Raw genomic sequence first — 24,883 nt, 5'->3', positions numbered from 1 at the left:
AGGGAAGACAAAGATATGGAAGTGAACCTCCTGCCAAGCACTGCTCCACATTCATCCAGCTGCGATGGACTTTGCCATGGGGCTGTGGATCTCAAGGAAGCTGGATAGAGTCAATGCATCCTGGTGGCTCATGGGCTATAAGCTAGAGAAACAGCACTTTTACCTATATGGAGTTTGACTTTGTTTTCCCCATTTCAACAGGCATCACAAATTTTTAACAGCATCACTGAAGAGTTTGATTTGAAGAGGCAGCCAGGAGCAACCCCACCAGGCACAATCCCTGGGTTCAAAAGCACAGCTGCCAGCCCCTGTGCACATTGGTGTCATGGATGTCACCGCTCTGAGCTGGGGCAGGCAGTGGGAAGGCAGCAGCTCCATGCCCAGCACTTGCACCTGCAATTCCATTTCTCAGGCTGGCCATAAGCCATCTTCAGAAATACTCCTAAACACCCAGCCTGCTTTGTAGGTGTACAAGTGTCTGTGTCAGAGCTCCAGTACCCTGAGGGGAGCTGTGTCTGAAAAAGGAAAGTTACTGTTTGTTAAGTTAACTAGTAAGTTCTGTTTATTAGGAGGGTGCATTTCACAAAAAGGCTTCAAACATCATTTGTTAGATATGTAACTTGACAAAATGTTATCAAAAATGAACATGCACAAGCCTGATAATCAGACAGAGCCTGAAAATCATTATTTTTAAAGGGAATTTTGAGGTAAGTAGAAGGAAACAGCCAGGGGTGCTCCAGAGATGAATCTTTCCTACAGGCTTTCACTTAGGTTGATGAACTGCCTCCATGCTCTATTGTTCCACGTTACTTTACACTTTACACTGCATACTTTCCAATGGTAGTTTTCTGGCTTTTAACCAACTTAAAACACAAGTTGTTTCCACAGCTCATCAGGTCTGCTAGTCACACAGTTCTTCACATAAGTCTTTCCATTTTTCCTGGTAACCCACCATTTCATGATCCTTTTAACCTATCTACCATTATATGTAAGGTGATTGACAAGTAAGCATCTTGAGAAGCTACATAAATTAAAACTAAAATCAAATACTTCCATAGATGTAAGACCTCTCTTTGGCTCTAAAGCAGCTTTGCCACTTATCTTTCAAATTCCTGCCAATGTAATTGCTACATTTTGCCTTACAAGAAGCTCATTTTCTTGCTAGCACAGGAAATGTAGCACTTGGCTTTCTTGGGACTCAAAGCTTTTTGGTGTCCAGTTCGTGAATGCTTTATTTTCCAAAGGCAAAAAAGGAAAGTTATGATCATTTCACTTACCCTTCTGCCTAAAATGAAGAAAGCTCAGTTGCTCTTTGCCAGGGATACCAAACATATTGAAATACCAAATTGTCAAGGCTGCATCATACCCCCAGCTTAATGAGGCTGAGACTGGGAGCACAAGAGGAATGTCAGAGACTGTCTGGAATGGAGACAGAAGGGACAGGATGTGGCTGCTTATGAAAACACAAAATTTAGATGCACAGAAACACCTATAGGTGTGCTGGGTTTGTCTGCTCCCTTTACATCCAAGAGGGATTTGTCCAATGCAGCCTTTGGAATCAGAGGCTGTGATTCACTTCATCCTGGAAGATACACCTGCGCCCAGGCATGACACAGGCCTCACACACAGACCTGCAAAGCAATAGCAGAATACTTTAGGGCACCTCAGGAGTCAGTGGATGCCTACCTGGAGCAGTGGTGTTAAACCCTAGATTTTCAATGTTTCCAAAGGGAGCTTGGACTCCTGCAGGCAACAGCACGTCGGCTACACTTGAACACTGAAACACAGTCAGGCAAGAATAAGTTTTTTCCTTTGACCTTTTAAAAACAAAGTCTTTTAAAAATACTCCGCACTCTCTGTGAAAAGCCCATTTCTTAGGTAAAAATAGTTTTCTTCTTCTTCCAGCTAAGCACTTGCTTTGGTCTGTCTTTGAATCACATAAAAGAATTTTCTACTGCACATTTTCAACTTTGTCATGGGAAGACCAACAGGGTGCTGGGAACAGCAAGGCTATCCAAGGAAATAAAGGTGAAAAAATATGTTCAGATGAAGGAAATGGCCACCTTTTTGTAATGAATACTTGAACATGCTGGAGAAAAGGGATGCAAACAAGGCCAGTCATTCAGATCACCTAATTCCAAAACCTGGAGATAAGAATAAGTTTCTGCACACACACAAAAAGAGAGGCTTAAAAATAACTGTTGAAAGGTAAGGCAGTACAGCTTCTCTGCTCACTAGCCCATGTGATACATGTGGGGCTGTGTTAACACAATTTTTATTGAGTGTACTTTTTTATCTGATAGTGTATCTGTGTTGTTGAAATATTTGTTAATGGTCTTTTGGTCTATAGGCAGAGGTAGGAAATGCAAGCATGGTGGAAGCTCCTTGTCTTGACAATAGCCATGAATCCATGTGTGAGCTCCAGCCTTCTGCCCTCCAGGGCAGCCCAGTTTCCTCAGCTGCACAAGAGAGAAACACCAGTGCTTTGGGGAGCACCATGGTTTGGGGATTTTTCTCCAGGTCCATGGCTTCACCTGGCTCTGTCAGGTCTCCAGGCCTGCATCAACACTGATGTGGTCATGAATGCATGATATGATCATGCACTACCACAGACAGGGTAATATCAGTCACAGAAGCATCCCCGCAGATGTTTTTAACATCCCAGTTATTTCCCATCTTTGTCTCATCTCCATTCAGAGGCTTGTGCCTACCCACAGACTCCTGATCTTGCTGTGTTGGCCTCCCCACCTGCTCAAAAAGGGAGAGAAAAGCAGCAGGTAGTCCTTGCATATCCCAGGTACAGGGGGCATGCCACAATTCTCTGTCATCTGCAGATGTCTGCAGGTAACTGCAGATACCCCAGGGCTATTTTAGGAGCTGGAGCTCCAGCACCAGCACCAGCCAGTTTTTCACAAACCAGAAGTATGGCCCATTGATGAGAGCTGTGGCCATCAACTGTAAATCTGCTATGATTTACCACTAGGGACAGCTCAAGCACCTGTTGGGAATACCATGTACTCCTGATTCAGAAGAGTGCCAGGCTGCTCACCTGAGGATGTGGATCTTCACGGTCCTGGGCTCGGAGCAGAGCAGCCAGCAGCTTTGTAGTGTCAGCTCAGCAATGGCCAGCCTCAATCCCTCAGTACAGATACAGCTAACTGCCTTCTTCTGAAAGTTCACATCAGCAACCCGTCCCCACTGCCCCATGCAGGTGCTAACCATCCTTAGCACAGCAGCCACAGAAGTCATCTGCTGCCACTGCAGCTCGCTCCCCCTGTCCCAGCCCAGGCCTCACCTCCCCCTCCCATGTAAGCAGTATGTCTGACTGGTTTGGAGCTGTTGGGACTGGACATCCCTCCAAGTGAAGCAGTGGTTATCACAATCACAGTTTCTTCTTAGACCGAGGCCTCAGCAGTCACTGCCAAATTCACTCACAAAGCCTTTCACAGACACAGTGCTGGCTTACTCTGGAACCCCGTTCTTCCTCTGACACGTGTACCTACAGTGACACCTAGGGTGCAGTGGAGATGAACTTGCCAATTTCACTACCACTCCTGTCATCCCAGCAATCATCATGTTCCCTGGGAGACCAGCCTTGTTGTCATTTCCCAGCAGATGCTCTCAAGCACAGATTTTGGTGGACAAAGGCCATCTGGCACTAACTACAAAACCACAGAGAACTGAGGAGGCTGCCTAGATCACTGTGACCAAACTGCAGAGCACACACCATGGGAAACTGGGGGAGCAGATGCTGAGTGGGTGGAAGCTGACTGGATACTGGGAATGGTATTTGCCCAGCCAGCTGACCACCCTGGACACAGCTTGGGTCCAGGTGGCTTCTGTAAAGACATACATCATGTCACCTTAGGCTCTGTTCAAAAATCTAGTGAGAGAAGGAGAGACAGCAAGGGAAGCACAGGGAACATAAGGGGAAGAGACATCATGCTCCAGCAGTATCAGGAAGATGCTGCAATTCACACAGGTCTGCTGGACACCACTCAGGTCCTGAATCAAGAGTAACCCACACCCAAAAAATAACCAACCCTCCCCTCTCCTGCACAGTTCTTTAAAAACTGTATGAGCCAGTCTGCAATATTAGAAGCAGTAAGTGCTACACTCAGACTTTTTAGAATAGGCTTTCTCCATCCCTTACTTCATTTTATGAAATGAACTTCAATTAAATGTGAAGCATTAAATTCATGTCCGTTAGGCTGACTATTTGTACTCACAGTGCTCCAACAGTCTGACAAACACATTGTTGTGGTGGTGTTTACTCCAACAGACTTGTCTGAATTAGATAATCCATCTCAGACGGAGCAGATCATAAGGCTGGAAGGGCCTTATCCATTCCCTAGCCTCAAGGCAGGGTCACCAACAGCTATGTCACTTCTGACAAATATTTGTTCAATCTGTTCTCAGAGTTCTCCAGTGATGGAGATACCTCATCTTCCCCAGACAGCCAATTTCCCTGCTTCATTTCCTTCAGCAACAGAAAGCTTTATTCACTATCTAACCTGAATCTCCTCATTTGCTACAATTGGGTCATGTTGCTTTTTATCCCATCTACCACCAACAGAGAGAAAAAAAAAATGCCCTACTCTGTGCAACAGCCTCTGAACCCTTACCATCTGACAAATCTTCCTTCATATTGTGGTTATGTCTTGCCCATAAGCAGATTGCAGCTATTTGGACATTACAATATCAAAAATTTCCCTCAAAATGTCATGCATTTTAAAAGCTTCCACTGTGCAAACTGCTGCTGTGCTGCATTTGCTTCACAGACCTCCTGAGACTCGTTCTTCTCAGCTCAGCCATGGAAGGAGGCACTAATACTGCAGTCTCTGCTGAGAGTGTTTGCTGACAGCAAACTTCAAATTTGCTTAATATTAATAATTGCTGAGTAAACTTTGGCTGCACAAAAATATATGGAAAGCAAGCCAGAAAAGTTGGCTGTAGAAAGACACTTGCTGTTCAGTGGAGGAAATCATGCACTGCAGAATATGGTATTTAACGGCAGTATTCACTATCACTTCCTACCTGCATCCTCATCCAGGGTGGGCCTCCTGAGATTCTCAGTAATCTCCATCTCCTGACCCATCAGCCTTCCTCTTGAGGCACCATCAACAACCTCATCTTGTTCAGTGTCCTTCTGTCTGCCTCAGGCCCCAGGCAGTGTCACTGCACAGGCCAAACTAGCAAATTCAGCACTGCTCAGCAGGGTAGATGCTGCTCTACCATCAATGGTGCAATGGTGGCAGCACTTCCAGGCTCATCTCACCAGTTAGCCAGCACTCAGGTGGGATTTATTTCATTTCACCTATTTTGGCCACCCAGAAAAGAGGCACCTGAGCTACTCATGTAATCTTGTTCACAACACAAGGGCACAAATGACCCCCCTGTACAGGGACACGCCTCTCTGTACTGTTTATAGAGGCGATTTTAAAAATTCCCTTCCTATTGAAGAGAAATAGTTTCCTTCATCAGTGCCAAAGTCATTGGACTTCACACGGTTTCGAGCAAAATTCAAACAAGAAGCAGTGTTTGAAGAAAAGATTACTATCTCACACCTAACAATGGAGGGGTCAAGGTCAGCATCAAAGCCTCGCTGCATAGACAATTACTTTTTCTTCAGATGCCTGCTCTTCTGTGGATCTCAGTGCACAGGGAGCCTGAGGCCCATGAATTGCAAGTGGAAAAGGATCATCAACTTCACCTCAGGTCAAGGTGAATAGAAGACAAGAAACCAGCCTACATTCCGTAAACAGTTCAGAATGACATGCTTTCTTATTATTCCTCTGCAGCTGGGTGCCTATTACAAGAAGTACTTACAAGTTTTAAATGCTCCATCCAGTCCACACTTAACTATCAGAGCACTCTTCAACAACTCTTATTCCTGAAGATAAGTATTATGGGAAGCACACAACTTAAGAATGGATGTGCTTACCAGAAAAAAAAAAAAATAAAATCACCTTTAGCAGCAAGAGAAGTCTCTAATTCATACATCTGAGCTGCAGGCTTACAGCCAATTGTTTTTCATATGCCTCACATATATGCATGAAAAAGTTGCTTTTTGGTGAAGTACTTAAGCTCTGCACATAAAATAACCATTTATCCTCAGGTGGCATTCCCAAATATCCCAGGCAGGCACTGATTAGGAGAGGAAAGCACAAGTGACTCCCTGCTCAGCTAGAAGATGAGTGGTAATCCAGGCATCCAGCAGGTCTAGGACTAACTGGTACGATAGTGACAGCCCTTCTCATTGGAGATGGTTGTTACTTACGCAGAGGTGGCTTTGACTAGTTCTTTCCATACTTGTTCAATCAGGCATGCTCAGCCTGACATCAAACTTACATGTTCTTTACCCATTCTCTCAATTACTTTTAGTCTATCCTTGATCACTTCTTCCCCTTTCTGACCTTGATGTGGAGAAAAGCAGAGAAAGAAAAGAATCAGGACTGTCCTCCCCCCACAAATATGTACTTCCTCACAAGGGGAAGAGGAGGGGCAGGCACTGATCTGCTCTCTCTGGTGACCAGTGACAACTACATGAGGGAAAGGTCTGAAGTTATGTCAGGAGCGGTTTAGGCTGGTTATTAGGAAAAGGTTCATCACTCAGAGGGTGGTTGAGCACTACAACAACCTCCTCAGAGAAGTGGTCACAGCACCAAACCTGACAGAGTTCAAGAAATGTTTGAAGGAAGTTCTCAGGTACATGGTGTGAGTCTTCAGGGTGGTTCTGTGCTGGGACAGGAGTCAGCCTTTGATGATTCTTGTGGGTCCCTTCCAAATCAGGATATTCTATGATTCTATGTAGCTTCTGATGTTTGGTTAGTTTTGATGGCACCTGCTGGCAGACACAGGATATGCCACTGCAAAGCAGAAAGGAGCCAGCAGACAGACACAGACTGTCAACAGGAATACATGACAGAAACCAAAGTAAGGCAGAGCTGAAAGGATAGGTCCTGGTGAAAATCATGATGTCTTGTAAGGAAATTATCTCCACCCAGCACTCAAACTCTGTGCTGGTGGAAACAAGACTTTAACTGTACTACATGCAAATAGAGAGGAACACTGCAAGCAGCTCAACACTACCCAGAGTCAGAAATCTGAGGAGAGGCTCCAGGCTGAATCCCAGCTGAAAGGCAGAAAATACAACTGTGGGGCAGTAGAACAGCATTGGTCTCGATACGGCTGCACAATGTATCTGTCAGCTTCTTCACACATGAGAACCACGGCCTCTGATTGCGCAGGACTGACAGAAAAGCCCCTGTTTGGCACCTACTGCTAGGGCCAGAGATCTGTGCTGCCTGCTGTATTGCCACCACCCTGAGCACCAGCAGAACAAATGAAAATGGCTGCAGAGCACTGTCCAGGCAGGCACAAACACCACAAACATAGTACCTGTGTCAGGACTATCTCAGTGTAGCAGTCACATTCCTTCCCTGCTTCTTGAATCACCTTCCTTTACCCTTCTGCTTGGAATTAGTGGCTAACACTGAAACCGGAGTGACATACTGAACCCCCTGGACAGCCTGAGGAGCCAAAGGAGATGGTGGAAGGACCACAGGCAGCCCTGCCAGTCTCTGCTTGTCTCTCTCCACATGAGTGCAAAGCAGGGAAGATTAAAAGTATGGTGCCACTAAGGGCTGTAAAACTAGCAAGCAAATAAACTTACAAACTATTGCTGTGAATAATTGAATTACTTCTACACTACATTCTTAAATGTTGAGACTTGATCTGTGCTTATTTTTCAGCACTTGGAGAACTGCTATAAATCCTGGTTTCTAGGAACACTTTGTTCCTTGAGAGACGTGGCAGACAAAAGAGAGATGCAATTTGCCTCCTCAAGAGAAGTGCATGCACGATCCTAATGGAAAAGGCGTAGGGAATGTGGCTGTCAGAGGAAAGAGTAGAGGAAAGTAACACCAACAGAGCTGAATGATACCTCTTTCCTGGGATCAGTGTTCAGTGACAGGCACGCTTGGAGTATGAATCCCAAAATGTATGCCACTGTTGTTGCAATAGTTTCCCTGAAATTTTTACCTAGGGAATTAAGTGGCACTTCTGATCCCATAGTCCCCAACCCATAGCAATCCTCACAAACATGCAAATTGTTTTAAACACTCGGGGTGAAATGAAAATTTATTTTGTGCCTCACTACAACAGCTGAGAACTGAGTAGCCATTAAGGCCAATGCCAAACATAACTATAAACAGTGTCTAGGATTCAGGAGATGTTTGAGTACTATATTCTAGGAGCTCAGGACCTGTACACAAGAAGTACAGACACTCAGCCATCTAACACCACTAGTCCTTGCTTCCAGCTCCTAAGGTGAGCTCAGGAGTTCTCTGTCCCTCTCCAAATTTTCCCTCCAAAACAGGAACCATACTGGAACAGACCCAGGTGTTTTCTGTTGAACCAGATCTGGGATTTGTGCTACATGGCATAAACTGACACAGTGCCCTGGGTGTGCCAGCAGGCTGCCAGTATCAATGTCCAAGTAGATGGAATCTGCTCTGGTAGGATCTGATAGCAGCCAGGGAGCAGGGAATTGTTAGGTGGGAGACCATGAATATCCATTCATCTCTGCCCCCCAAATCCTTGCAAGGCAATCCATGAGGAAGGCTCACAAGCCTGAGGCTTCAGAACAAGGGCTGACCCTCATTGTTGAACTGGTGGTTTAGCACCAGGCACCATAACTGGTCTCAACCCAGGGTGCAAGTGGGGAGTCCCACTGGAGGGCAAGAAATCTGGGCAATAATCTCACTGAAAATCAGAAGTGACTGGGTAGAGAGTGGTTTAAATTAAAAAAAAAAAAAAAAATCCCCTAATGTAATGAATTTTAAAGGAATGAAAATTCAGTTTTGTGGAGACAGAAGAAAGAAGATGCTCTTCCGTGTTAGAAGAAACAAGAAAATGAGGATTTGCTGGGGTTTCTTGTTGGTTTGGAATGGCTTTTTGAAACATTTTTTCTATTTTTCCAGCCATTTCTTCTTTGTTCATTCTATATTGTCATCATTAAATGGCAGTGGGGGGACAAAGCAGAAACTGTGTGAGGAGAGAAAACAATGAATGTGCAACTTTAAATTGTGGTTTAAGAACTGAGCCACGATACCTATTTGAAGAAATGCACCTATTCTATATGTTTGCTGTTTCAGGCTTTTTAATTAAAAAAAAACCCTACAAAATATATTTCTGACTTCCAAACAAACCTGGTGTTTATTTGACAGGCTGAACTGTCTTTGTTGTTATCTGCAGCCTGTGTTTTTGAAATGGCATAGAATGGAATACTTACTGAATCCACACACAGGAAAGGCAGAAAGTGCTATCATTCGGGTAACAATGTACTCTCAACAAGGCAAGTCTTGCAATCTCTGCATGTTAAGTTTCCAAACACCCAGGTATTCCAAAACCCTGCATGGAAATAGTTAACAAAGCTGTCTCCTTCCATGGCAGCTCACATTTTAGCTCTCTTGAAAAAGCAAATCCCAAGAGAATATTCTGCCTTAAAAAATCATGATGATGATGAAAAAGTCAGCCCTTTCAGTTGTTTGAAGCCTGAGCTTTAAAGCCAATTATAATTTAAATTATAAATACAGTCTATTTCTGCCTCACATTTTAAAGAACTGTGAAACGCCAGATGGCTTTTCTGTCGCTGTGCCCTGCCATATAAAATATATTTTTATGGTTTCTGATCTCACTACAAATAGGGCATGAGAATGATAAGCTGTTAATGTAAAAATAATTTTCCGTGTGAACTTGCCGTGTCTGGAGGCAGTTTCTCAGCAGGCTGGGAGATGCCCTGCTTTTCCACCACTGGATGGCATTCAAGGGCCATAAATACTCACACTGGGAACTGCAGCAAAAGAAAATTAAAACATAAAGTGTCCAAAGCCTTTGGATTCTTGGTAAAGCTTCTGTAATGTATTCATGCTTTCAAGGTTCCTAGGAAATAAATCTGGAAAGATAAAAAAACAGTTTCGGAGGAGAAAGGAGCTTTCCTCTGAGACGAAACTGAATATGCATGTAGGATGTGGGACAGGAGATCTGAAAGCAGCATTCCAATTAGGAGAATCCAACAGTCATATCTCGGCATCTCAGTCTACATCAACATTAATACAGGTTGGCAGGAAACAATTCGACGTGTCTTGTGTTTTTCCTACCCAATATGGACCCAACAGGGAGAGAAAAGGTGAAAAGTATTAATTTGACCTTGGGTCTACACAGACACAATGCCCTGGTCGTGCAACACCTGCACACACAAAAAGCTCTTTAAAGCATTTCTGTCTTTGTATTCCTTCTTTAAAGCTCAGCCCCGTCCTACCGGCAGGCAGCATCATTAAATGCAGCCCATCTCACGGCTGAGCGGCTGAGCGGAGGCTGGGCTGGAGACCCCCCGGGGCCCCTTCCCACCTGAGCCGCCCCGCACTTCCAGCCCCTCATTAACCGTAAGGACAGACTGGCGTTTCTCATGGATAAGACGAGCCCCCCAGAGCGGTAGCAGCATTGGTGGGGGTGTAGCCGTAAGGGCCTGGGAGTGCGAGCAGGGTCGGTTTGCCGGGGAACAGCTCTGCTGCACAGCAGCGGGTGTGCCCGGAGAGCGGGGTGAGCGCTGCGGCAGACCGGGGTCTCGGCAGGGCCGGAAGAGCGCAGCGCGCTTCAGGCGGGCAGCGTTCGCTAACACCTCTAAAGGAACAAGTACAAAGGAAAGTTTGGAAGAGGAGAAATGGCAGAGCCACGGCCTCCGCTGAGTAAAGACGGAGTAGGAGCAACAAAACACTCATCAGGAAAAGCTGTGATATTCTGGGCAGCCAGTGCAGCTGCCAAGTCTGTAGGTTTTGCTATGAAGTCTAGCTATGAATTTTTGTTCCCTCTTTAATTTTTAAAGTCTGCCTTGGGAAACCAGCTTTGCTGCCGCTTGCTGAGAGCGTGGTTGGTGGTGGTTCTGGCCTCACTTGCCCAAAGGTGTTTGTGTTCCTCAAGCTGTTTGTGTTCCTCAGGCTGTGCTGCCCATGGTGACGTGCCCAGGACTCTTTGCTGCAGTTTAGTTCCATTTGGGGTATGATGGCAACAGGATATGTTTCCTTCTGGTGAGGATTTAACTCAGGGGACAGGTGCCTGCAGGTAAAAAGGGGTGAGGTCTAAGAATACCTAGGTTAAATTGTGATCTTCTCTAGCTGTTCTACAGGCTGCTTCACAGCAAAAAGAAGTTGATGTGACTTAATCTTCCTATTGCGGTGAATGTGTTTGTAGTATTCAAGTATCTCACAAATATATATATATACTCTATAATTAATGCATTATATAGTATTTCATAAACACATAAATATATGTTTTGTACTATATTTGTATATTATATGCTATATATTTAAATATTCAAGTCCCTAGAGATGTGTCCTTTGTTCAGAGAAGATCCCCAGTGCCATCTGGGGTAATATCCTCACAACAGCCTGGTGGAATCTTAGCACCCAGTTACAGACAGCTTTTAGTGGTGCTTGGTTGCTGGTTGTCTGGAGAGGCTCACGTGGGTCCCTGGATCTGATATGATAACCTGTCATTATCTCTCTAATGTAGCTTATGAGGTCTAAAAAGAAAATAGAGGAGTTACAACAGTCCTGCCTGTACAACCTTGTTCTCCCAGCCTGGGCGCTGTTGTTCAAACCAGGGCTTGAGGGTAGGGAGAGGCTCCCAGAGAGCAATCTTCTGGTCTTCTTTCACAGCAGTCTGCTCAGGAGACTCTTATCAGATACAGATCTTGTCCAAACCCTCTTCTTGTAAGGCCTATTTTATCTTACCTGAAGAGGTGGAAGGGGTGGAGTGGTTATCGGTCTTAAACTACTATCGACCATGCACAAGGTTTTCTACCCAGCCCCTTGAAACAGGGTTTTACAATAACAGAAGCAGAACGACTCCTTTTCTTCCTGTGGAAGAAAACAGTAACCATGTTTTTGACACTTAGTAATACAGTGTAATGTAAAACAGAAGAAACAGGAAATATCAAGGGCAGAGTTTTAACTCTAAGTATCAAAAGACTGACTCTGAACTGGGTTTTAGAAACTACAAAGCACAGTTCAAATACATAGTAATTTCTCAACAGAGATTATGCACACAACAAAGGCATTGTGTTATATCTGACACATTCCTCATGTAAGAATCCCAGCAGTATCTTTGCCTCATGGCCATTCTCTAATCAAGCAGCTGAAAAGGAACAGATCTTCCTCATCACCTACAGTACCCTCACAGCCCTATGGACACCCAGAATCAGCCACTGGGATCAGCTGTTCTGTGGTCATCACCTTTTGCCTGTAGAGCCCTTATATCCTGACCAACAGCCAGGAACTCAGTTTGTCCTTGAGGTGATCAGCAACACAACACTGGATGGATCCAGTGCATAACCACTGGACTCATTTCTATTGTCACCAACTTTCTCTTCCCAAGCACTTTACAGAAATCTGTTGCATCCATGGCACCAGCAAAAAGCCACTGGGCTGATGCTACCCAAGGATGGAGAAAATGAAGAGCACAGAAAGGCAAGTTGTTATAGTAAATAGCACCATGCTGTCTCCATGTTTATTATTATGAGCACTGCTGGTTTTCAGTCTCCCCACTGCTATACCACACATCTAGAGCAAAATTATATTTTTTCCTTCTGCTTGGGACAGAAATTATTCAGTAATGCTAAGAAACTAGAAGACATCCTTATGAGGAATACTGTTGCACTATGAAACTCTGTATCATATTGCCCCAGCAATGGTTAATGCCTCATGACCAAGGAAAGGAAAAAAAAATTAATAAAACCTACCAGAAACAAGTATTTGATCTGACCAAAAAGCAATAAAAAGACCCCATTCCTTCTAATGCCTACAGGGCCAAAATCTTTATTTGTTTATGCTTCTCATTATCCTTGCATTTATGGCTGCAAATGTTACTAATGGCTATGCAATTACCCATCTCTTTTAAGCATTAACTTAAAGCTCTTTCAGACTTCTACCTCCAGCTCTGTGCTTGGAGGCCCCATCAGCTGGAGCTATTTCCCCTGGGCTCTCAGGCAACTGTGCACCCTTATGTCTTCCAGTAATACATGGCTCAGTGTTCTGCCCTTTTATTTATTTTGTGACTTTTCAGAATTGCTTTGCTGTTGTATCCGCCTCTGGGAATATATTTACATGAAAGGAACATTACGAACCACTTAGTATAAAGACTTAAAAGAAGTGAAATGACAAACACATGTACAAACATACTTATTCCAAATCAAGCTAACTCAAAAACCTGCAGGGGAAAGAAAAATCATTCTCCCTTCATGCCTTCATCTGGCCTTACCTTACTTAAATTAATAAGTGTACACCTGTGTTAAGGTGTGAGAACAAGGAATAACATTCTCTATTCCTGTCTGGTGAGGATGACACCTGATAGGCCTTTGCACTCACTAGAGTATCACTATGAAGAAGATGGGCAGAAAATTATGATGGGGAATAAAATGTAAATTAAAAATAAAACAAGAAACAAACAGAGAAATAGAGCATGTTGGCTTTTCCTCTTTGAACAGATTCCCTTAGCTGTGACTGCATGGTAGAAGTTACCCTGTTCATACAGGCTGGCAGTGACTTATTAGAGTCATTTCTGGAAGTAGGAGAAACAGGGACAGGAGCTGTGTTTGGAGTGCTGGTTTTGTTTCTGGACTGACCATTCTCCAGCCTGTCTCCATGCAGAGGTGTAGGAAGTTCAAACCTTGCTGTCTCTGAGCCAAACTATGGCTACTCTTGCTCCAAAAGAAAATACCCTAACAAAATTTTCAAGAGATGAAAACTAACTCTGCTGTGAGGAAGCCTGACTCCAAACCCCGCAGCAGGGTAAAGGCAGTCTCAGCAATCACCAGGGGATTGTTCAATCTCTATCAAGCAGCAACTTGAGACAGCTTGAACTGGATACTGAGACTTGGGGTGTTTTACTATTATAATACTGCAAAAGATAGAGACATGCCAAAATAATGCCTAAAGAGTGTTTTTAGAGAAGCTTAAGTTGCCACAAGGTTGGAGAAAAAGTTTTTTTTACAAACCAAAAGCCAGCTATATGATAGGGTGTACTTGGACCTTTTACTTTCAATAATCAGTTTTACTCAACATATTAATCAGACAACTAGAGAAGGAAATCCTCTGTGACATTTCCAGATTCATAGATTGTACTAAACCCTTGCTCAGGCAGCCAACACTTATGCTGAAGGTGAAGAAACCCAGAAAGACCAGACAAACCAAAATGGTCAAACAGATGTTGGATAAACTTCAGAGCATATAAATATAAGTTAACACAATCAGGGAAAAGTATGCCAAACCACAGATGATGCCAAATGCAGAACTGGAAGTGGCATGTCACAAAAAAAAAATTCAAGAGTCATTATGTACAAGCCTCTGGTCTCACAAGTCTCTGGGCAGCAATATAAGATAAAACAGTATCATGAAAAAGGGTATCAGAACAAGACAGAGGGCATAATTTTGCTGCTACATGTAACTTTGGTATTACCACACTGAAATACAGGTCAGGGTCTGCTCTCTGCATCTCAGGAAGGGTGAAGTAAAGTTAAAGCAGGTATGGGGAAAACCAACCAAAATGATCAAGCAGCTGCCTTTGGAGGAAAACCCTAAAAATACTGAGGTCTTTGTGGTAGAGAGGATAATGTTAAGGAACTGTTAAGGAACAGCTGAGTATTTCAAAATAATTAAGGGAGTATCTAGGAAATTAGTTTAAAATAGAGTAAGTAATTTTTATATATCTCTAACTTATTGTGACAGGAAGTTATAAAAGCACATAATATCAGCAGGTTCAAACCAGAGTGGATAAATTAATACAAAGAAGTGCATGGGTAGATCCAGAAAGAATAAGGCAGAGATGTAATCCCTAGCAGCCCCCAGTAAACCAGGTTGGATACTGGCACATGTGGGAGTGATTCTGTGATACTGTGGGAATGGCACAAGGGAAATCAACTGCAAGAAATGGCCAGAGTCTTGTAAACCCATAAAAAGCATCTGATACTGCCAGAGTCAGAAACTGAGTGCTTGGGTAGAAGGGTGACTGATTGGACCTGAAAGATGTTTCTTATGCTTTAGACCATCAATATTATGAAGAAAGACAAATTATGGAGAAAGACAGATTATTTTAAAAACAAATTATAAAATCAATAAACTCCAAATTCTCAAGAAATTAACACTGAGCCAAAGTCCTCTCCCAAAGTAAATTTCCTGGGCTTTTGTTTCCCTCTACCAAAAGAATAGTGGTTTCCCTCACACCCCCAGACCCAGAATGGTTTGGTAGAGCAGTAGCTGTTAGATTTACTGCTTACACATGTGTGCAGATAATGAGATGGCATCTCTCTCCAACCTGACAGCAGGCCAAGTGCTGGGTTAACATATGTCAGAGACATGGGAAACTGCAGAGCAACAGGGAAACCCCTTAAATAGTGAAATCCTGCAGACACCTGTTATAACAGACACCTGATTAACTGTTAGTTTTATTTCATCACCAAGTGAGTTTGCAAGTTTCCTGCCATCATCTTCAAATCAATCTTTTTTCATGGCAATTTTCATTGATGCCCTTCCTTCCACTGCAAGGGACTCCTGCTATGTATGCATATATTTAAGTGAATTCCAATTTAGCAAGGAGCTTTTTCCCAGCTGTAAAAGGGAGACAGCCTGTGCTTTTCCAGAACAAGCCCTAGGATAACCTCTTTCCCCCTCATCACCATTAAAAAACATTGTTTAGGCAGGGTTAAAGGCAGGGAAAAGCACTGCTCACTTGGAGCTTCTCAGTCTTGCTAGGAGTAAGAGGTCTGGTCTGAAACATCAATTCATTAAAATCCCTACAGCTTGAGAGCTTTATCCTTCTGCCAAGAAGATGCCCTTCCTGTTCTCACCAGCTGTGGACTGGAAATTGAAAGGTTTTTCAGCCTGGCACCTGGCAGCAGTGTGGCACTCACATTGTCTGTCTGTCCACACAGGTGTCCAACAGCTGCTCCTCAGCAAATGTTTAACCCTGTGGTCAGTTTAACCCTGTGGTCAGTTTTGAGTATTTTTGGGTAAAGGGTAATGACCTCAGCTCTGGGAAGGTCTTAGCAGCTCTGTGAAAATAAACACCTACTAGTGGTAAAATATAAAAATTGGGATCTGGCAAAAAAAAAGTTGGTAGCACTCCTAAGAAAACATGCTGGGTGGACAAACAGCAGCCCTGGCTCATGGCTCTGCAGCAGCTCGGGAGGGCACATGACGGGGCCACCAGCTGGAAGAGGGGTTTGCTGAGGACATGGCAAAATGGATTTTCAATGAGACATGGCACAGATAGTCAGCCCCTCTGCTCACAGAATGAATTTGTTATTAGGGCTGTGGTGATGTAAGTTTATATAGGTCACTGTGACAGCAAAAATATATCATTTTTATCTTCAGTCTGCTTGATCTTCAGCATTTTAAATCCACAGTATCAGTCTGACTGATTCATTGTTACTTATAAACCACACTGACAAAGACTTCATTTTATCTCCATGCACAAATACCCTGTTCCTAAAATATAGAAGATGTGCATTGGCTATCTACATAAACAAGGGATTAGTTTTTCTTCTGATTTTATGACATTGTTTGTCCATGCCCTCTTGAATATATATGACCAACTGAGCTTCTATTTCAGCCATTTTATAATGCAATGAAATTGTGGGTTGTTTTCTGTTTTTCTTTTTTACTGCAAATCTGGTATTTAATCCCTACAAATATAAATCTAGATAGTCTTCTAGCACTCCTATTCATATCCCATTTATTCTTTATTATGGTCCACTGTATGAACTTTCTAATAATGTGTAGCATTGTTTTTCCTAGTCCTGACTTTAAGTGGGCCCATTGATCTACCCAATATTGCCACTCTTTCAGCCATGGCCTGGATTTTTGCTCTTACTTTCAAATGTAAAGAAACTCATTCTGACCTCATTCCAACAATGGCCAAAGAAAATGTATTCAAATAATATATGCTAAAGATGTAAAGGTTGGCTGCTGAATCCTGTGGACTCCAGGACCTAGGGATCCCTCTGGGCTGACTGGTGCAGCCCAGATGTGGGCACACAGGGACTCTCCATCCCAGTCTCTTGGACACAGCTCCCGTCCTTATGTGCAGGTTCGTCCAGCAGAAAAGATGAGCATTTGTCCCAAAGAGGCACCAAGGAAACTGCACAGAGATTACCCAGCAGACCACTGCCTTCAGCCACACTCACATAAATTCAAACAACCCTCACCCTCCTCCCTTCCAGCTGATAAGGATTGAAATCCTCTATGAAAACACATGTGTCCTCACTTTCGAGATTCATGAGTGCAGTTACATTCACAGATCCTTGAATAGCAGTTCAGCTTGTAAAGCCCTCTAAAACCCATGCCTAGGCTCCCCTACCTAGACCAACTGGGTCTCCTCCTACTCTACAGACAGTCCAGCTTGAAGTTTGCTAGCAAGAAAATGTGTGGACCACACACTCATCTCACAAGCCTCTCCACAGTCATGGATTCCTTGAATTTAGCACAGCTCCTCTGTCCACCCATGCCCAGATCCTGTGTCCCCTTATTCAGCATGACCTCAGACCTTGAGTCCTTCCAGGTTCAGGCTTCCTCCTTCTCATCAATTAGTCCAGCTTAAAATTTGTCATACAATTACACATACATGTCCATACAGGATTAAATTAACTAGGGGAAAAAGAAGTGTATTTTGTTATTTACATGTGCTAATATTTAAACCTCTCCCACATAATATACATGCTGGTCCCTTCAATTGCTGACAACTTGACCTACCCACTGTCCCTCCAACTGAGACAACCCTGATGTCTAGAAGAAAATAATACCACCCCAGATGATGAGTGTTCTCTTTTAGAATGATAGAATCATTTCAGATGGAATAGAGCTTTCAGATCATCTAGTCTAACCATTAACCGAGCCCTGCCAAGGTCCCTACTTCATCATGTCCCTAAGTGCCACATTTACATGTCTTTTAAATACCTCCAGGCTTGGTGACTCCAGCACTCCCTGGGCAGCCTGTTCCAGCACTTCACAAGCTTCTCTGAGAAGAAATGTTTCCCATTCTTCAGTCTAAACCTCCCTTGCTGCAACTTGAGGCCACTAGCTCATGTCCTATCCTATGTTACTTGGGGAAAGAGACAGAGCCTCACCTGGCTACATCTATTTAGGCAGTTCTAGAGGCTGGTGAGGTCTGCCCTGACCTTATCCTGCTGGCATATTGGTCTCACTAGTTGCTGTCATCAAGACCTATGGGTTCCTTCTCCAGTTCACTTAGGCCTTGCAGCACACAGACATGGGATACAAAGTTTTGCCCATTCCCCAAGCACCGACAGGAGGCTCATTCCCCCTCCCCGCTGCTTAGGAAGCCCAGGATGCCCCCCACTGCCGTGCCCGAGTGCCATCCCTAATGGCCCATCAGGCAGGGACTGAAGGGGTCTGGTCTGTCTTCTTGTTTCCCTTACCACCTGCTGATAAGTTTGTGTATCTGCGTGCTTATTCCATCCCTTTCCTTGTTATGTGTTGCTACTCCTGAACCAAAAAGATAGAGCCAGAGAACTTGAAGAGGCCAGCGCTCCCCCATTCCACACAGCCTCACAATACACACTCTGCAAGCTCTTGGTGCCTGAGGTCACCTCAGGGGGAGAGGGATCCATGAGTTGAGGAGGTCACAACTGAAAGCAAAAGAAAAGCCCCTGAAAAAACACCAGGCATCCTAGCAGGACACAGGGCTAGAGCATCTCTTTTTTTTTTTCCCCTTCTTTTTTTTTTTTTTTTTTTTAATATATAGAGCATGGGTTTCACTCTAATTGGTATTACTATGGTTTTACAATCCGAAATATGGAAGTTGATTCAGAAGTTGCCAACAAAAGTATATTGTGCAGCTACTGTGGGCAGCACAAGCATAGGCAGACAAGCAAATGTTCGATTCTGCCGGAGGAGACTATTTGAGTAAGACGTCATCCAAGAAGGCTGGCAACAGAAAAAGGCACATCACTCCTGCAAGCAAACTTCAGGGAACCTGTTTCCCTGCTCCCCTTTTCAGTCCTGTCAAAGTTATGAGCAAATACAATACCATTCCCTAAGGTAATCATGCTGCAGCTTCAAATCAGTCCTCTCTCGTTGCCCAGGAATCCCAGGTAGGACCTGGCTTTCCTGCAAAAGTAGCCACATCAATCACATTTAATAAAATTGTACAGAAGCTTGGAATTGTGAGTCAGCTACAGTAGCTGCTTGACATGTATTCCCACAACGTTTGAGTGATGATCCAGAATGAGAAATTAGACTCCTCATTGTGAAATACAAAGCTGTGTTTCGTGTCAGGTACATACAGGCAACGTGTGTATTTGTGATTGTGATATGTGTGGAAACCAACCATGGGACAGTTATGGAGATGAATTCTAATAATGACTGAGAAAAATAAAGCATGGAAGGAGGCCTTTGAACCTATCCTTTGTTTGCAATTAACCTTTATAAGTCTTAAGTTGATTTATGAGCATTTGAATTAAAGTTTTCAGAAGATGCTTTTTGACAAGAATTTTCTGCTTGTAGTTAAGCCTTAAAGAGTTCTGCAATAATAACCTTTTTAGAATATTGCTTGTAGTAAGGATCTTTTGAAACTATAGCTTTGGAATGTATAGAAAGGAAATCTGCTTATCTTACACCTTAACAAAACAGTGAAAAGCAGCTTGAGAAAGGAAGATGGACATCAACTCAAGGATTAATAGCCTCGACCAAGGGAAGCTGGACATCACTGTTATGAGATTTATGGTCCTTGCAAATCAAAAGGTGGACCCACATCTGGAAGCTGGACTTCACCAGATGAAATACTCCTTCCTTTTTTCAAGAAACTAGACCCCACCACCTGGGATACTCCTGTTGGGAAATACATCTGAGAAAAACGAAATCACTATAGTGTATAGAATTGTGACGTAAAAATTGGAAATAGAAATTGCTGAGAAAGCTTATGAGTTCCCCTACAAATACCTGTAAGCCCCAACCATCATTGTGCAGTTGGAGGGAAAACTTCCCCCACTGTACCCAGCACTGTGTTGTTCATACTTTACCATATTAATTAATCAATTGATAGCTGCTTGAAGGTTGGCCTAGTCAAACTTCTTATTAATAACATCATCCTGAAAACCTGTGCTGCTGGTGTTACTAAGCTAATCCTAAAGACCATCCTACTGAGCTTTCTATCCTCTGACCAAAAGTAACGTGGAAGCAACTGAGGCTTAGGGAAAAGCTTTCCAGAATAGTAAGAACAGTGAAGCAACGAGATCACTCTCCTCCATAAAACCGGGGTTTTTTTCAAGAGCAAGTCAGGCAAAGCATCTCCCAGGAAAGGCTCGGTGAAGCTAGGACATAAGAGGGGGTTAAGGCATGGAGTTCAGGTTAGTAAGGTTTATTGAACGTACACTGAAAAACGCTTCTCTAAGATCCTCATCTCCTCTACATACGGAAAAGCCTTTTCTTCTCCACAAAGCCCCGGGATTGTATTCTTAGCAAATAGCACTGAATTTGCACTCCAGTAGACAGAAGGCGGGGGTGATTGGTGGATTTAAACGATCATTAGAAGCCGATCTTCAGCTCCTCAAGTTGCCCATCACAGCTTAGCCCTGGGGGTCCATTTAAACTACTTCAGTCGTTTGGCATCGGCACAGGTATCAGCCACGGCCCTGGCCAGGGACAGATCAGCCACCCTCGCAGCGTCACTCAGGAAATCCTTCCTATCCCCATTGGAATCTCTTACTGCTGTTCTCACAGCTTAAACTGCAGGGAAATCCCCCACAAATAGATCTGAGGCTTTTTGGGTCACCACACTGAAACTCCCGCAGCCAGTGACCGAAGCAAGGATGTTCTCACCTCAGAAATTAGGATGAATAGCAAAGAAATTCATTCACATCTGTTCCCATGGGCAGGCTTCAGACCTGTGAGCAGTTCCTCCAGAGCCCCCGATGCAACCCACTACAACTAAAGTTTTTTATACTAATGTCAGGTGTTATGAGCACATATTCTGTGGTCCCCTTCCCCCCAACACATTCCTTACCTTTTCCATTTGTATACCTGGGTCTAGCACAAGGCATTTGGGAATTACTAAAGCTCTGTGTCTTGATGAAGACAAAGAAAAGGTAAGCAGCTTAAACAGCTAATACACTTGTATGACTATTCCACCATTTCTACCTGAAAATGTTCAAAAATTCTTCATACTGTTTCATTTTGCATCATTTGCCTATCTATATGGTAGGAGATTATATTCAGAGAAATATAAAAGACGGCACAGAAATACAGGGTACTATGCATAGATTATATACTACTATACTTTCTGCTCATTAGGTAAAATAAAAATGGAAGAAAAGCAGGGGGAACAATACATTGCAACTTCAAAAAAGGTAATCATTAGGTGAATAAAGGGAAAATAATTATTATTCTGTTCAGTTTCCCATCCCTCTCTCTCCCATTAAAAAAAAAAAATCTAGAAATTTAAATTGCATCAGAATCTATTTTGGTCTGTTAAGCTAATAAATCACCATTTTCCTCAGTAAACATTGATGATTTAACTGACAGTTTATTTCAAAAATAGATCAAGCATTTGGTCATGCAAGTGCTGTATTTTATCCCTAATGGAATTAATTACACTTACTTAAATGCATGAAGAAGCAAGGAGGAAATTAAATAGCCATCTATCTAATCCAGAGGTCTACCCAGAGTCTTTACCAGAAAACATAAGGTTTTACACTGTGGTGCTGTAAAAGCTGAAAAACAAATGTTCCATTCACTGTTGTCCTGTTGTCCTTGACCATTAACAAAGGGACAGGCTTTAGGATTTATGATAGTAGCAGGTACTGCAGTGACAATCTGTATGGTTCTCTATCTTCACATTGTCCTTAAGGGTAATCTTAAAAAAAGAAAACACACACATACAACAAATAATTAGGATTAGCTGCAGACCAAAAAGAGCATTGTCAAGTAAAACATGTCTGAAAACTTCTTCTTAACTACAAAGTACCCAGGCCCTTTGGGGTACATGTACTAGAATGACCTCATCACCAACATATGAAGCTGCATCATCACAGTTTCTGGACCTGTAATGTGAAAGTTTTCCGTAGTGACATGCACAGTGACACAATATGCTGCTCTTTAACTTCAACATTCCTTAAAGTGTCTAACTTTCCACAAGTGTCAAGTAACCAATCTATGGAAAATCAGGAAGTGCCCTTCAAACACATCACATGGAAATTACAAAAACAAAGGCAACAAACTCAGGAGTCACCTTTATGCTTTATCTCAACCAAATTCTAGCTGCTGCCTCAGGGCAAGTACAGCATTGTCAGTGTAGAATAAGATCTATGTTCTCCTCAGGTGAAGAGCCAGGATTGGTTCAGCAGAGTTTAAAGTCAGGTGTCCGGCTCCCATCACAGCCAGTGGGGACTCAGCACTCTCCTCAGCTGCACCCACTGAGCTGTCAATTGTCATTTGAGGGGTCAGAGGGGATCTCACCCAGCCTCCAGCTGTCACTCTAGAAACACTTTCATGGGTTCTGTGTCTGCCAGCCATACCCATATGACTTCAGTACCCTAAGGTATTTCAAATGCACCAAATCTGTGAGTGGGTAACTCAGCTGAGCCTCTAGCTGACACATTTAATGAGCCTGATTCAGGTCACCACAGGATAGACACCTTAGCTTGTTACAACTAGCTCACCATTTATTACATAAAATGTAAGGTTTCTTCACTTGGAGCAGAAACACTCCCAAAATAATCAGATTTAGAAGAAATTTTAAAAGATCCTTAAGTGAATGCTAAGTGTTCACAATACTTGGACACATTTACAGGTCCCTCTTGGTTATACTATGCAAAAGTAAAACACCATCTCAATTAATCTAACAAGCACAGATGGTTTTGGTCCCTCATTCCCATATATGTAATTGATAGTATTGATCAGACACCTTCCCAGAGAACTCCTGAATATGCAGGAAAGGCACAAGGCAATTGACTTATTCAAATCACATGCACACTGCATAGCATTTAAGGGGAGGGTGCACACCCAGAGAAGTTGAAAATACTGGGACAAGTCCACCACCAGAGCTGCAGGTGTCATAAGACAAAGCAGTTTCATAGAATTCAGTGGCACTGCACCAATTTCCTCATCCCAGCTGAATATCAGACTCATTACTGGTTGATGATTTAATTTCTTCTTTATAAAAAAGAAAGAACCATGGCATAAAGGACATAAATGCCAAGGATTCTTCCCTCCAACTGCTCTCCAGTGTCCTCCAGCAAAACCATATTCTTTACTATTCACTGCTCCAGCTAAATACTGCATTCTAAAAGAAGCTAAAGCAGACCTCATTCTCACCCTCACCTTGGTAAAAGCCTTTGCTACGCAGCATGTTGCTTCTGATGTAATGTTCTTTGGAACAAGCATGGTCTTCTTGGACCTCATTGGAGTGGGATAGGCACGGGAGAAACAGCACCCAGTGCACTGGTAAATGGGTGCTCCTGGCTTGGAAAAGAATCTGTTCTCCCCTAGCTTGCACTCTGGACAGCCTGCCATAAAAATAAAAGGAAGAGAATTTTACTTGGTTTCCAGCTGTATTGTCATTTTCAAAAACAAAGGGAAAGTGCAGGCCATAAGAGGAAGCACAAGCCACATTTTGTTGCTTGATGTCTGCAGAACAGAAAAGCACAACACCAAAGCTCTCCTCTTTAGGTTTTTTTCAACTCTGCAACATGCACCAGCTGTAAAACTACGCTGTGGCTTTCTAGGTAAACCACAAGCACTACTGGATCTTTTCTGCTCTTCTTTTCAATTTTGTTGATACTTGTGAAGGTTTGTTTCTGTCTACAGCACTAGCTATCCCTAGAAAACTTTCTTCTAGCTGTAGATAGTTAAAAGCACCAGCAGGATTTGTAGAGTTTCTTGAACATTGCCTGGTTTTAGACAAGATTTTGTTATAGAGCACTTTTTAAATGTTCGGTGGTACCAAGAGTTTTGTACATCACATTTTTTAATATTTTATTTCAGGCTGCAACCTCCAAAGTACCCTTAAAATCTAATATATGTCTTTCATAGAATGCTATACCACCAGCATCCCATGTTCTGCAATCTACGTAGGAAAAATATTCTGCATATGGGGAAAAGCTGTGGTTCTGCTGTTCCTAATGTTACATTGTAGTTTAGTTCACAGGAGTACAAGAAACCAAACATTTCTATTCAATAGTGTTTCAAGAATTAAGGTTACCCACATCAACTTGAGGACATTGTCATCTGAGACATTGTTGACCTGGAGAAATTAAATTCAGGGAAGAAATAGGAGGCATGCTCATAGTGAAATTATCTTGGTTTATTATACCCTCATTGTCAATAAATGCAACCGAAGGACAAAATTTATGACATTTATAAAACGTGAAAATTTAATTAATACTCTTCATAATTGTTCTATTTCTGAGTGCTGAAAGCAGCTTACCCTGCATGAGAAACTCTCCGTCTGGGAAAGTATGAAGAAGATGTAGAAATACAGACAAAATGGTCAATGTGACAGCTGCATACTTCCCATAGCAATCCATGATCTGTCTAGAAATACAAATACACACGTTTTTGAAGGCTGAGACCAAAGGCAGCATGAAAAGAACATGGCCCCTGCCTGACCAGGGTTACTAAATTGGAAAGAAAAAAAGTTTGTGAGAAAAACTGATATGCAGTGCTTTCCAGGGCAATGAATGAGGGCAGTGGAAACAAGCATCTACCTAATTAAGACAGGAAAAAAAAAAAAAGGAGGAAAGAATGATCTGAAGCCCAGCTAAGCAGAATGGCTAACAGGCTGATGATGTGGTAGTCACCAGGTGGCAAGG

At 43.0% G+C, this 24,883-nt stretch overlaps 1 protein-coding gene across 1 annotated transcript; it reads right to left on the bottom strand.

The window, feature by feature from the left end:
- Positions 1-21,849: 21,849 nt before the first annotated feature.
- On the bottom strand, positions 21,850-24,598 carry CGA (glycoprotein hormones, alpha polypeptide). The gene is made up of 3 exons (XM_059843388.1): positions 24,499-24,598; positions 23,394-23,578; positions 21,850-21,927 (listed from the first exon to the last, which is right to left on the bottom strand). The coding sequence occupies exons 1-3, from the start codon at positions 24,596-24,598 to the stop codon at positions 21,850-21,852; spliced, it is 363 nt and encodes a 120-aa protein (XP_059699371.1).
- Between the last annotated feature and the right edge of the window lie 285 nt (positions 24,599-24,883).

The sequence above is a fragment of the Haemorhous mexicanus genome, chromosome 3, assembly GCF_027477595.1.
Source record: "Haemorhous mexicanus isolate bHaeMex1 chromosome 3, bHaeMex1.pri, whole genome shotgun sequence".
In the NCBI taxonomy this organism is placed as follows: Eukaryota; Metazoa; Chordata; class Aves; order Passeriformes; family Fringillidae; genus Haemorhous; species Haemorhous mexicanus.
Note: the sequence above shows the minus strand (reverse complement) of the source record. Positions and strands in the feature narration are given on the sequence as shown.

Bases quoted from the DNA above. Each gene is read 5' to 3' on its own strand.
- CGA (XM_059843388.1), bottom strand. From the start codon at position 24,598: ATGGATTGCTATGGGAAGTATGCAGCTGTCACATTGACCATTTTGTCT. The intron at 23,579-24,498 runs GTAAGCTGCTTT...TTTTTATGGCAG, and splicing joins CGGAGAGTTTCTCATGCAGG to GCTGTCCAGAGTGCAAGCTA. The intron at 21,928-23,393 runs GTGAGGGTGAGA...TCTTTTTTTAAG, and splicing joins TAGCAAAGGCTTTTACCAAG to ATTACCCTTAAGGACAATGT.